The sequence below is a fragment of the Rhipicephalus sanguineus genome, chromosome 6, assembly GCF_013339695.2.
Source record: "Rhipicephalus sanguineus isolate Rsan-2018 chromosome 6, BIME_Rsan_1.4, whole genome shotgun sequence".
NCBI classification, from domain to species: domain Eukaryota; kingdom Metazoa; phylum Arthropoda; class Arachnida; order Ixodida; family Ixodidae; genus Rhipicephalus; species Rhipicephalus sanguineus.
The window spans coordinates 171,680,785-171,695,637 of record NC_051181.1 but is presented as its reverse complement, the minus strand read 5'-3'; the positions used below and the strand labels follow the sequence as shown (position 1 = coordinate 171,695,637).

The 14,853-nt window shown below is 47.3% G+C and overlaps 1 protein-coding gene across 1 annotated transcript in view; it reads right to left on the bottom strand.

Annotated features, from left to right (window-relative positions):
* Positions 1 to 4,990: 4,990 nt before the first annotated feature.
* LOC119397046 (SH3 domain-containing protein Dlish) overlaps positions 4,991 to 14,853 on the bottom strand; it is a 92,155-nt gene continuing 82,292 nt past the window's right edge. Inside the window, exon 3 of the mRNA XM_037664470.2 lies at positions 4,991 to 5,383. Within this exon, the coding sequence (XP_037520398.1) occupies positions 5,070 to 5,383 (314 nt within the window). The 3' untranslated portion in view covers positions 4,991 to 5,069. The remainder of the gene's footprint in view (positions 5,384 to 14,853) is intronic.

The window sequence follows — 14,853 nt, the reverse complement described above, 5'->3', positions numbered from 1 at the left end:
GGATTTCAACCCCCCCCCCCCAAAAAAAAATTTTCAATTTTGCTTGTGTATATATACACACAGACATGCAAACGCATGCACAAACATACATAAAGCATGGATGACTCCCCCCCACCCTGAAAAAAATTTCTGGCTACGCCCCGGGTATTGAACATGAGGGAGGTTGACTGGGACACGTAAAGCTCAACATTTATGGGTGTGCTATTAGTGTGAAAGCGTGCTTTTTATTTGCAGCTGTTATTTGCAATTATGACACCTACTGAGTAAAAGAATTGTTCCTCTATATCTACTATTTAGTATTTTACGTTTGCATGTCGTGTCCCATGATCCGAATCAAGCAGGATGCTACTGACTGCACATTTTTAAGACAGGTGAACATTTATTCCTAGAAGTCAAGATTACTGCCCGAGTTCAGCCACTTCTAGCATTCTGCTAGTTTATACGTTTAAGCGTTGTTAAGCTCAAAGCATACTCGACTGGATGACGTGGAGTGAAGTAATACTGGCCCTTGTCGCTCCGATCACATCTCGTAGCCAAGGAAAAGAATCACTTTCACTCGTCGACAATGGGTGGAATAGGAAAACAACCTTCAACCTGCTATGTTTCCCAACACAGGGCCTCCACCAGATCGCTGTTCGGCGCTGATATGTGGTCAACTGAGGCATGTTATAGAGCGTAACGTTCATGAAGCTTCAAGGTGCAAAACAAGTGCATATTTAATTTGGGGTTATTATTTAGATTTAACAGCACCTATTAAATATTAGAATGTTTCAAGTTAATCTTTGCATCATTCAGTATAATTGTTCACATGATCCTTCTGAATCCTTCAGGCCACTTCTGACTTTTGAAGAAATAGCATGGTTTTATCCTTGAAAGCTGGATCATATTGTGACTTCATTCGATTTCAAGCATTGCTATTTTTGATGCGACGCTTGGCAGGAAACATATGTTCTAACGGGTGATGCAAGCGATTTCATGCGTGCTCTTTCCGCGCCAGTCATGCACTATACGTTTCATCGTTTGTGGAAGCCAAGGGGAGCATCACTTCCAACTGTCAACAACGAACGAACCACGAGAACGAACAACCTCAGACCAGCCGTCCTCCCCCAGCATGACAATCCCACGGCATCGCTCGTCCGCGCCGTCAGCCTCGAGCTCGGGAGACTGCATTCTTTTTCTGCGAAGGCTCGTTGTTCTTTCGACTCAACAACAACGTTTCTTCATCGCCTATGCTACACTCGAGAGAGAAATGAGCGCGCCCGTTCTGAAAGCTGGTCCGTCGCCTCGTACGCGCTGCACTACACCAAACCCATCATTTGCGCGAATAAGCGATTATGTGTTTTAATCCGATTCTCTGAGATTGAACCTCTACATAATACTGTCCGTATAACGCACCGACATCAACGCGATGCTCGCGAAGGACGTGGGAGACTGTACTTCGCCAAGTAGAGATGAGATCAGCTGACTTCCACCGCCTGTACTGCGTCAAACATCGCAGAAAACTTTTCTTTGGCGGCTGGTTGCACATCAGGGCACGTTCGGCTGCTGTATGATGCCGGCAAATGGAAATGCACTCGGAAACGCATCGTTCATTGTTCACCTCTGTCTCCGTGCGGGATGCGCAAGCCGTCGGACCGAGAAACATAATTCCACACACAAACTGACTGTGACTGCCCGCGAGGGTTCGCTTAAGGTCGTGCACACGTATACACGCGCATTATACGCGAACGATGCCTCTCATATATGCAAAATTATAGCGTTGTAGCCGATCGTAAAATCGTCCAAGATAACGTGAAGTGCATATATAAAGCCGCGGAAGTCCACCCAGATCGTGTGGTGCGGTGGCGTAGTGGTTACAGTGTCTGCTTGTCACGCGGTTGGCCTGGGTTCAAATCCCCATGGTGGAGTGTGTGTGTGTTGATACGTGGTTTGTGACTCTCTGTGCAGTGTTCTTGTGATGTGTAAATGCATATTCATGAGTTGAAAGGCTGAAGAGAACAAAAGAAAAGAAAGAGGTACACTGCACGATCAACTACAACGTAGAAGAATTTCTTTTTTTTTTTCTAAACATTTGCGAAAAGTACCGCATATATTTCGACCGCATATTGAGCCGTATATAAGCCGGACAGATTTGACCTGAAATACCGCTTAACCACATCGACGGTATGCGTTACTTTAAGCGGTCACTTTTAAACGGCCTTCTGGCAACGAGATGGCCGCGCATAGGGAAGAGCCGCATAAATTTAGGCCGCATAAGAAAGAGCCGCTTAGCCAGAGGCCGTATAAAGAAGGGCCGCATGAAAGAGCCGTATAAGTAGGCCGCTTAGAGAGCCATTTATAAGCGTCGAAAATTTGACCTACTTTCCGCCTTATATGCGTTGTTTTAAGCGGTCGTTTGCTAAGAGTGTATGTGCGCAAAGCTCGGACGAACACAGGAAAAAAACGATGTAGACAGAAGGAGCGCTCCTTCTGTCTACATCGTTTTTTTCCTGTGTTCGTCCGAGCTTTGCGCACGTACCCTACAGTAAGTCATGCACCAACTCGCCCAACAAGAAGTTCTTCTAAGACACAGTTTACGTAGGCTATTTACTTGGAGGAACCGGAGGGGAGGAGTAAAGGGCCACTTCACCGCTTTTCCGTCCACCCCCCACCCCAGCTGCGAAAAGTAGGAGGGCAGGGAACGACACCCCTGCGAAGTACCTTGCTTTTTCAGCCACATATTTTGTTTATTAAGTGAGAATTTAAGGTACTAGAGTCATAGCAGGTTCTTCATACTCATCGTATCTACAACGCCAAACTAAGACTGGGAAGTTTGCTGATTGAATGCTCAGATGATCAGGTTTAAATTTGGGTGTACTTTTTAAACTTGACGGTAATATTTCCAAAATGTTATTAAACACTGCTGCGTTGTCGCGGTATAGGGCGGCCCAGCCTACACAATCTGTTTGTGCAAATTCGTCCTTGATTTAAAACAGTTTTGAAAGGCAAGTCATCTGATCAGCTCTATGAATTATATGGCGGACAGAGTGAGCGATGCCAGCCCCAGCCCCCCTCCCCCCCTCCCCCCCTCCCCATTCGCGGTCGAGTTGGTACGCCACTGGGCCTCATGGAGTGAGCAATTGAATGAGTACGGAAGTTTATTGAGTGGCCTGAATTCACTGCTGCTAAATGGCTCCTTCAGTCATTGACTATCAGAAGCCAGGTGGCCGCAGGCCATGGGCAATGCAGAAGCGTTCCAATGTAACTGGAGTGCCAGAACGCATAGCACATAACGCTCAAAGCCGCCCATAGCTTGCTGTCATCTGCACAGTCTACACTGTGATAGTGACATCAGGGAGTGATCACCTGTATTCTGCCTGCAAGTAGGACCGATTGGATCAAGTTGGTTCATACTTACCCACAGCCCTCAGCAGCAGCTCCCTCGGCAAAAAGACACATCATTGTGAGAGACGTGCTGGTTAGACGAAGCCTGAAGTCGTGTCGTTGAGTCTGCAGACAGGCCATCTCCCGATCACTGTGCAGCACCACTTGGCAGATGGCCTGTCCAGCGGTGTGCGGCAGTGTTGTAGTTATGGACTGTAGACATTTTCAAGGTGCTGCTATTGCAAATATTGCTTCGTGAAACTTGAAGCACTAATTGCTATTAAACCTTGTCACTGGAGTATGTGGTAATTTAGAAATTCCGTTAAACTGTCTTCTCTTCAAATTTCATGCTCACTTAGGCTACAGCATTGTCAAATCATTTCCACCATAAATTAGGTGACATTTTATATCAAGGCAGCTATGAGAAATTGGCTGTTACCTTCTTTCTCAGCACTGTTTTTTTTTCTTTTTAGGAGTGCGGTTTGCTGGGCCAGTTCGTACATGATGCGTAGTGAAGGGTTCCGGCAATTTCAAACACGAGCACAAGAAAGGAAACGCACAGGACAAGGCTGGACTTACGACTGAAGTTTATTAAAGAAACGGTTTGTGCAAAAGCATCACAGGAGGGAACAAGGACGCAAGCAGGGGGTGTGGGAAAAAAAAAAAAAACTCTACCGTTTTCCCAAAATGCATGACGTCTGTAGTGTATCAGATACCTCTCCTGCGGTCGGCCCTACGTGGGCCAGACGGGCCGTTGCATCAACGACCGCATGCGGGAACATCGCAATTTGCTATCAACTGGCACAGGAGGGCACTTGCCTTTGCATTGCAAGAGGTGTGGGTGCACGCCCCATTTTGAGTGTCTCGATTGTGGGGAGGGAACGCAATAGACTGGAAAGAGAAATATGCGAAGCTTCCCACATCAGGAAGTTGGGCGCTGAATTATGTGTCACTGAACCTTCGGTGCAGATAACTGAGAAAGAATTTCATTACCCTGATAATCTATAATTTCCCATGTAGCACACGTGTTAAGGTCCGGTTAAGATAAAGAAAGAGGGGGACGGGGGTGCGTGCTAGATAGTATGTTGACATGATGGTGCTTTTTACGCATGCGTGGTGGTGTCCCAGGGAAAACAGTTTTTTTAAAAAACTTCAGTTGTAAGTCCAGCCTTGTCCTGTGCGTTTCCTTTCTTGTGCTCGTGTTTGAAATTGCTGGAACCCTTCACTGTTTTTTTCTCCTCACCTAGGCGAGAGCACAGTCGTCACTAGTGCACTGTTATTACAACTCCAGAAAGTGCTGCTTGTGCTGGCAAGACTGCTCAAGATATACTAAGATGGCCACGATATCCAGGGTGGCTGTTGCAAGTACCGCTAACCCATTCCACTGATGATGTGTCGCAAGCACCCTCCAGCAAGAAGATGGTCAAAGCCGCTGAGCCACTAAGTTTGCTGACACTGTCAGTGTGTTGCGTGAATGCAGCTTTGCTGGCATGGTCACCAAATTAAATGTAAAATGTTTGCAAATGAGGAATAACTTGCAACATGCAATGCCCTGAATATAGTGGGCTCCAAAACATTAAGTGCTTTTGAAACACAGCTTTGGCAGGAAAGGTAAAGGAACATCTGAAGTGCATTGCATTTACTAAATAAGCAAACAAAATCACATTGTGTGCATTCCTTTCCGACACTACCCCTGAGTACAAGGGTCACAATGAGGTCATGGCAGGTGGCCGAGCATAGGCCTTTGGGATGAAACCATACTTGTGCACCTTCGGTGCATAGGCCCAGAGCCACCCTTCCACTGTCTGATTGGCGAGGTCAGCATAGACCCAGTCACCGCGGCGCACAGTCAAGTCATCCGGGGCCTGCGCCTTATAGTCGTAAAGCATCACCAGCTCGCTGCCATGGAAGCGCAGCTCTTCGGTAGCAGCCGCTGTGCTTGACACGTTGCCATGATGGCCACTGGCAGAGACCGCATTACTGCCTGGCTGCATGGCACCATGCACGGTTCCTTGGCTCTCTAGAATCATGAAAAGATCAGTCTTAGATCAACAGTCTCTGCAGCATAAATATCAGAAGGCTAGGAGGTTGTCTGAATCTCTAGGGAAGCACTGACACAAAATGTTTGCCTGTCTAGCCATCAACCCAGTAAGATTAAAGGACACTAAATGCAAATGATAAATCCAGGTTCATTGTTGAAATAGCATTCCATAAACCTTGTAGTGCTTGTTTCGGGCCAAGGAAATGCTTATTTTGAAAGGAAATTGTGTTTTAGTGGTCCGCACAACGTTAGCGCACTTCAAATCGCGTGCCTGAAGAGGCCTTCTGACTTAAAGGGACCGACAACCGCTCAGAACACGAATTGAGATAACCCCACTAACAGAAGGATTGTCTATTGTATTGTCTAAAATGATCTCTGTTTTTCTCATTAAATGTGGATTTATATTTTTATTTCTTCACTCAAAATTACTTTTCGCAACTCTGGCGGCAAAAAAGTGAACGTGCACATGCACCTATCACGTGTACTGGTGTACGCTATTAATTGTTCTATGTTAGCATTGAATACAGCACACCTTTTATTATAACATTTTCTAACGTAAAACGTGCAGATGTGCATACGTTTGCACTGAGCAGGACAGTGGCGCTTGCCTTCGCTTGACGTATGACCCGATGCTCATGAGCGGCAGCATGAACGTTGTTAGCTTAAAGCCCCTGAAACTTTGTAAAGTAGCTGCTGCGCCTTCTGATGTCAGAACAAGTCGAGCCAAGGCGAAAAGACCCTCATGATACCGTCCGGTAAGCGCAACGAGTTGCGACGAAAGACTTGGTTGCACACAATCAGAAGGGAGAGCTTCAAGCCGACATTTCAACTTAACTATGCAAGGTAAGTTGCGAGTTTCTCGTATATACTGTAAGTATGCGTCGAGGTTCGCGAAGTTCGATGCCTCCTCTAACGCCGTATGGTAGAGCGGGCATCGCACTGCAGTAAGTCGCCATCTCTCACGCACGTTTTATTACTGCTTCTGCGGGGTCCTTTACTTTGTTATTGTTTCTTTGTCAACAATACACGGTTACGTTTTCTGCTTCACAGGATGCTCCGACTGGTTTAGTTTACGGTATTGGTTTGTGCGCAGCTAGCATCATGCACGCAGACTGACAATCAACAATGCGATTGCGAAACTTCAGATATTCGGCGCAGCTATTTTGAATAAACAAAGCTTGAGTGCGAAAACTCGCATTAGAATTTATACTCTCCGTTTGTTTTTGCTGTGTGCTCATTTAATTAAGAGGAAATAGCTTTCTCTGGCTCTTTTACGTAGACCGATCAGTCGGTAGACTTGCGATGCAAATGTAGCTATGCAAAGCATGCGTTCCCAACCGAGTCGTAGGGTGCGTTCATCGTTTAGGAACCTCACGTATACGTGCCATTTCGCGCCTAGGTTTACGTGCTATTATTACATCCGCGAGTGGAGGTCTCGCGAAGGAAACGTTTACAGTGACACGCTAGTTTTTACATTCACTTTCTTGTTCATTCAGCGATGTAGTTCGTATGTCAAATACATTTACAAGGCGCATTTGCCGACGATAACTGATGTACGCCTCCTGGCGCAATATTATCGCGAAAGCTTTAGATGCCTCACCGAACGCTAAAACTGACCGTCGGCGGAGTCAACATGAGTGATCCAAAATATCCCACGAAGACGTCACCAAATGACGTCATCATGACGTCACATATCACCAAAACTGGTGACGTCATCATGGCGTCACATAACGTGACGTCACACGATGACATCCGAAGACATTATCGCTTTGCATTGCCTCCGTGATCGTTGGGCCGATCACGGAGGCATTGCAAAACCAGGTGAGGGGCAGAAAGCTTTCAGAGGGGTGCAGGGTAGGATCAGCACATCAACTGAAGAACAACAAGATGGCTTTCACCTTCGAGTCATCTTAGGCGAATATATAAGGGACCCTGTGAGTTTTGCCTAGGCGCCTGATGTCAAGGACTACTTGACCTTGCGCGCACAGTGACTTCAGGGACTGCATCCGTCTCGTGAGTTGAAATTTACCAATGAAAATCTACTAAATTTACCAATGAAAGGCAATCACATGCTCTCTGCACATATTGTGTACCCTATGCGGAACTACACAGAGCTGCCATGGGCCACTGTTACGCTCGTTTAGATCTAGAATAAGTTATCAGACAGCAAAAGGTGCAGTTAATAAATGTGCATAAGAAACCGGAGAGAAATTTTGCGCTCTAGAAGAAGATACACGAACTGTACCTTGGTGCTCTTTTATGCAATTCCTTTTTCACTGCTGTGATTTTCCCGAATTCTATTTGCGAAAAGGAGTAGCCGGGGCTATATAAAAGTGCCAGCGTCTCCTAAGCAAAAATTTATTAAAACAAAAGAAAATATTAAGAGCTAGACGGCTGGTGCGAATGCTTACAGCGAGCTGCCTGGCAAGCAAGCGCCATCTCCGCGAAAGGCTGTCTGCTACACAGGAGCAAGGTAGCTATCGCCACGTTCGAAAAGAGAGAGGAGGCCGAGGAGGAACGACAGCGGAGGAGAAGAGTGTCGCTACTTTACGAAGTTTCCCGGGCTTTGTGTTAGCTGAGGGCCTAGCGGCACCTGCCGACGCTTTGAAAAAGTACGAAGAGCGCCTCGCGACCTCCAAGATTACCTCCGGCGACGCGTTGCTGGAACTAATCGCGGAGGCCACGAGCGCCTAGCTCGCGGGGCGGTAAGGAGATCTCACATGACGACGAGCGTTCGGAAATCTTATTCTACCTGCTTTTTATAATCCAAAACAGTCGAAAATGACTAGAAGAAGGTGGTTAACCACAGTTTAACCCACTCCTGTGAAAAAAAGACCTTGAGCATAATGCGAGGAAGGCTATTGGTGTAGCTATATTCTTTCATAGCGTTGCTGGAGGAAGGGTACGTACAGTTCAAGGGCTTTTCAGATCGAAAAATACTGATAATAAGATAACCACGCGCTTTTGGGATTAACCGCTGCAGCTACAAACACTACGAAGGATGAGATTTCTATTGCGCCGTAAAAAACTAGGTCGGGAAAAATCGGCTGTCAGCCCCTTGCCCAATGTTGCCCGCCTTTAGTGACCGGCAGTTGACATTGCGGTCTATTGCGCATGTACAGTCGCGGCCACTGTTAGAGGGAACACGGAGCGGGTGACCGCGTAGAGTGCCTCGATGTCCTCCTCGTCCGCCCCTCCGTAGAGAGTGGAGACATCCTCTGACTGAGCTCCTGTCGCCAAAACCAGTTTTCGTAGTGCTGTCCGCCATTTTCACGCCGAGCGTGCGTGTCGAGACGCGGCGACAACGTGGCGGTAGTCGGCAGGAATTTGATGCGGGTTTAACTACGGCGTTCTTTGAGCGCTTTTTTTTTAGTGGAGTAGCCAGGGGGGGGGGGGGCACACCGGGCTCTACCCCACTTATCTGCACAGACCCAATATCGGATCACAAGGTGCCCCCCCCCCCCACCCCGAAAAACATTTCTGCCTACGTCACTGGCTGGGTGCCACTGTGCTCAAACCACTCGAGCAATGGTTGGCGACTGTTCAACTTTCCGAGGGACCCAAAAAGGAGAACTGTCTCGGTGGCTAAGATCAAGCGCGACAATTGGCAGCCTACAAACACCTCGTCCATGTTGTGAGTATTACGCAATTCCCTCAAAATATTTGTTTATTCTGCAATATTTTTGTAGCGCGAGGGTGGTGACTGAAAAATCTTCCCTTATACATCGCGTTCGGGAAGATGTTTCTTGATGAGAGACAGCGTACGAAGTAATTTACAAGATACGCTAACTCTTAGCTGTGAGTGTAAAGCATTCAGAAAACAAATCTCAAATCTTCCTGAAGAGCGGAAATGCCAAGTAATATGGCGATTCGAACCTCAATTACCCATTGCTCTACACTAAAGCCTAAGCAACGCGTTATTTTACACCCGCAGAGCAAGATCAGCCGGTGTCAAACGACGCCGTTTTCGTTTTAAAGTAAATAAACTATCACGCCAACAAGCGGTCACAGGGCGTTTAAAGGTGGTTTCAGGCAGCAGCATATCATCGCGTGAAGCGGCCAATTTCATAGTGCTGTTAGACAGTAAACTATAAAAATAAGATTTAATAAACCATGATAACACATTAATGCATTTCCGGAGTATTATAATCTACGCAAAGCCTCCGTTCAGCCTGCAAACAGCTCACACGCGCGCCGTCAATGCGCCCCTAGATCGGAGCCGGTGCGAAAATGGTGGACGCCGTAGCAGACGACGCGGTTGTCTCCACTCACTACGAAGCGGTGGGCGAGGAGGACATCGAGGCACTCTATGGATGGATGGATGGATGCTATGAGCGTCCCCTTTATAACGGGGCGGTGACATGTCTACCACCAGACTCGAAGAAAAAAAAACCTTCATAGTTTCATGTTGGCCTAATACCTTATCTACATTGATTAAATCTATGTGATTAAAAATATAAATTCACGGTCCATCTCTCTGCCTCTTAAGGCAGAATGACCTTATTTTTCCCCATTATTTATTTTTGTACTTTATCTCTACCTTTCTGCCGCCAATACTCGAACCGTCTCTTACTCATTTCTATCGCGGACGTGTTCAGCTTTCCATTGTTGTCCCTAAAACCCAAGGCTTCCTGTAGACTCGTGCCCACACGTATACCTGGGTGAATATCGCCACATTCAATCAGTACAATCAGTATGGATGGATGGATGCTATGAGCGTCCCCTTTAAAACGGGGCGGTGACATGTCTGCCACCAGGCTCGAAGGCGAAAAAAAAAAGAAAGAAAGAAAAAAAAAACTTCCTTGTTTCATGTTGTCCTAATGCCTTATCTACATTGATTAAATCTATGTTATTATACCAAAAAAGTACCGCGCTCTGCGGAGCGCCACGACGGGCGCCGTGCGAACTATTGCGGCGCAAGCGCAATCAGCGCCACAGGCGGAGTTTGCTGCACGTCGTCTGCTACGGTGCCTCCCACTTCGCCTCGAGCGGCGAAACCTAGATTGCGCGCGTGCTTTGGAATACACAAACCCTGTAGCAATGGCGCGTCAATAGATACTATTCTAAATCAGTTATGAAAGCGCGCAGGCATGCTGTACGCCTAAAGTATTAACTGCGCCTTTTACTTCTAAAAGTTCCCTTTGATCACAGAGGGTGGGTTTCAGAAGTGGCATGCCAAGGAAGTAAAAAAAACAGCATATCCACGGAGTGAATGATGATGAGTGGGCGAAGCTGCGGAGGTTCATCGGTAAACCGTGAATCTTCCGTGAATTCTGCCCAGTACATCATCACCGACGTGAGATCGGGCGCGTTTATACCAAAGGTTCGTGAGTTACGACTTGCAGCTCACTTTAATTTTACATGTACGCTGTGAATTTTCATTGTTTAGAAAACCATTGCTTTAGAAAACATCTGGCGTCTTTCGTTAAGCAGTTGGCGTCTTTTCGTTTTGCTTTAGAAACATCTGGCGTTCTTTCGTTTTGCTTTTACAAAACATCTGGCGTCTTTCGTTGGTTTATTTCATCAATCAACGGCGTTTTAAACAAAATTTTTATTGTTTAATCACGCACAGGAGAAATCTCACCAGGCACTACCTTGGAGGTAAACAATGGCTGCTAATGGGAATGAGAGACAGAAGAAGTCGGCTTTTAGCTAACACTTACACTTCTACTTCTACTAACGTTTCCTACTGGAACATGCCAATGGCTGCTAATGGGGAATGAGAGACAGAAGAATTCGGCTTTTAGTTAACGCGCACGCTGCGAATTTTTTATTGTTCAACAACGCACAGGAAAAAAAATCACAGCATATCCACGGGGTGAATGATGATGAGTGGGGCGAAGCTACGGAGGGAATCATCTGTAAACCGTGAAACTCTTCCGTGAAATGCGCCCAGTACATAATATAAAGAGTGTGAAACATCGTGTATATATTAAACATCAAACTTTTATTGTACTGTTGGTTTACGTGGTCCCTTCATTATCACTTGTGATCGGTGAAATGCAAGGAAGAAGTCCACTCCCGAGCGAAAGAGCGCCAAGAGCGACCGCATTCCCCGCTCGCCCTGTGCGAATTAAAGGCAAGGCTAGAGGGAAGACAGGACGCGCGTTCCACGACGCCAGGTCGGTAGCATGCCCAACGAAAGCCAACGGAACGCGATCGTGCAAGTGCTCCGGCTTCGCATCGCCTCATGGTTCCATTTAGCGTCCCAAAACCAAACATATTGCTCAAGGTGTGCCTTGCGTTTTTCGTAGAAATAATTTCTTTATCATGTACACTAAGACGAAAAGTTGAAAGCTCACTAGAGTGTATCGCCCGCAAAGTATGTCTTTTAGTGTGATTTAACTCTCGTACGGCAGGGTCCTCGCGCCGTTGCCGGTCCACCTCGCCCGTTGACGATCGGGCGAGGTGGCTACATGCAACTACTACCCTACTACTACTACACTTTAAGAAAAACATCTGGCGTTCTTTCGTTCTGCTTTTACAAAACATCTGGCATCTTTCGTTGGTTTATTTCATCAATCAACGGCGTTTTGAACAAAATTTTTATTGTTTAATCACGCACAGGAGAAATCTCACCAGGCACTACCTTGGAGGTAAACAATGGCTGCTAATGGCAATGAGAGACAGAAGAAGTCGGCTTTTAGCTAACACTTACACTTCTACTTCTACTAACGTTTCCTACTGGAACATGCCAATGGCTGCTAATGGGGAATGAGAGACAGAAGAATTCGGCTTTTAGTTAACGCGCACGCTGCGAATTTTTTATTGTTCAACAACGCACAGGAGAAATCTCCCACCGGCACCACCTTGGAGGTCAAAGCGTAAGACTTGTTACTCACTACTACGATCCACTACGAGGGACGAACGGGTGCCGCCTTAAGGAGCTTCGCCCCTAAAATCTCCCACCGGCACCACCTTGGAGGTCAAAGCGTAAGACTGGTTACGCACCCCCCCCCCCCCCCCCCCCGAAGCGTCGCATCGCCTGTGTAGCGTCGGGCGTTAAACCTCATAATGAATAATCGTCATGAAAACGAAAGCATCCGGGAGTCTCGAGATGTATGCATGCAAACGGAATGACACACCCATTTAAGTGTATTCACAGTACAAAAGTGGAAGCCCATGCTGGAAGCACATTTCTTTCTTACAAAAAGCACGTTTGCAAAAACACATTCTCGTGTAGCTTACCGGGTGTTGTCAGGGCGCCAAATACGGGCTTGCTGATCGCACGATGTAATGAACGTGCACTCGTCTGTGAAGACGACTTGCTTCCACTCCTCAGTTGAACGTCGCGCATGCTGTCGAGAAAACTGCAGCCGTTTTTCTTTGTTCTGAGCGCGAAGAAGAGGCTGTTGGGCTGCAATCCTGCTCTTCAGACCCGCTTCCCGGAGGCGTCGCTTGACCGCTGTCACGTATGCTCTCAAGTCGAGGGTATTTTTGATTTGCTGAGCAGAGAGACCTGGCTTCACAGCTGCCGCCGCAACGATCCAAGCATCCTCTTGTTCAGTCGTAACTCGAGACCTCGGCTTCCGCGGTGCATACTTGATTCGGCGGCAAGATTTAAATGCTCTTACGATCCTGTTGACTGTCTTGAGCGTTCTTCCCGTCGCTTCGGCGATTTTTCGCTGCGACCTACCCTTGAAATAGAGCTCGACGATTTCCCAGCGCTCATTCTCAGGAACTCTGGCCATGCCGGAAGGTATTGCTTTGACGAAATGCCATACTAAGAACACATGAAGCCCCTTTTAAACTCATAACGAGCAGAGTTTTATCAAAAGTGGGCATAAATTTCGTCGCCTAAATGCGCTGTTTGACATATGAAGCATCCAAGGCACACGCTGTTAATCTTATGCCACGTGCTCCATTTCCTTTTGTAACCAAGTGAAATTTCAGCGACCAACTTCATTTTGCGACGAAAACGAACGTCTGAAATTCGAAGCCGAATACTTGGTGTAGCATGAACGGCGCGCCCAGATAACCCAGTTCAAGTACCTTCTATCGAGCTCCATAGCTAGAGTATTTTGAACCAGAGCACGTGCGGCGAAGTGGGAGGCACCGTAGCAGACGACGCGCAGCCAGCTCCTCCTCTGGCGCTGATTGCGCTTGCGCCGCAATACTTCGCGCGGCGCCCGCTTGGTGACCCGAAGAGAGCGGCCACGCAAGCCGCGTTCCCTCTAACAGTGGCCGCGACTGTACAGTGCAATAGCGGTCATCAACTGATCTAAGATGGAGCTTAGCTTGGCCAGCAGCAGCAGTGCGAAAGTAGCGATAGCCACAGCAGCAACAAAGACCATCGAAGCTTGCCGACCGTTTTGAATTGTGCTAGATACCGGTGATATACATAGCTTGCATTGACGTCACCGTGGCCGACATCTTGGGGTACCAGCTCGCTGAGACGCTGCGTGAACTTTTGCTCGAACACGCGGAGCAAGAAACGGTGGCGGCTCCCCACCAGATTAGTGCCGGTGCCCCCAAGCATAGAATAACAGAGAGCTGAGCTAGTTGGTAAGTATTCATTCTAAAAAGACAGGGCGTGCAAACACGGACACAAGAAAGAAGTCAGGACACCACAAACGCCGGCGTTTGTGGTGTCCTGACTTCTTTCTTGTGTCCGTGTTTGCACGCCCTGTCTTTTTAGAATGAATACCCCCAAGCATCTTTCATACCCAAACCTTCACGTTCCTTTGTGTTCCCCCTTGGCGCGGCTGGCGGATAAAAGAACGCGGGGACCGACCGACTGGATGTCCTCCTCTGCACTGACACACTCTAATGCGATAAAGTCGTCACGGTGGCCGCCATGTTGGGGCCCCTGCGCAGAGAACCTGTCTGTGACGTCACGTGCAAGCTATGTATAAATCAATGAAACAGATAGTTATTTGTCCCTCAGTTCATTTTCAGTCGCGAATCGCTACTAGGGGGTAGATAACTACTCGTGGATGCAAAAATCTTGACATGCGTAAATATTATGTCAGTGCTCCTTTAACGTCAAACAGCGTCGTTCTACGTGGCTGCATAGTTGGCGGGAATAGATTCGACCCATAGAAGAACACTCCTTTCTGCAGTGAACTAAGGAAACTTTGCTGGAAAAGCTCTCATGCGACAGGATACTTCACCTTTTCGGTTCGCTATGTTCAGCGATATTGAAAACTGATGATGATGATGATATCTGTTTTTTAATGGCGCAAGGGCCAATTGATGGCCAAAGAGCGCCAAGTCATGGAACAACAAACGTGAACAATGATTTCGGTAAGTGACTGTATAAGGGCCTTAAAATTCCGCCCGCTAAAAAGACGGGTAAAACGTAGAAGTATTAAAACCATGGCCATGACATGAAATGTGTGCAGTGAGAATCAGTGGCATACGGTCGTGATAATAAAACGATAAACACATGGTATGAGCACGAATGCCTCGTCAGTGCCCTTGTGTCCAAGGACCGCGAAGCAGGTGCT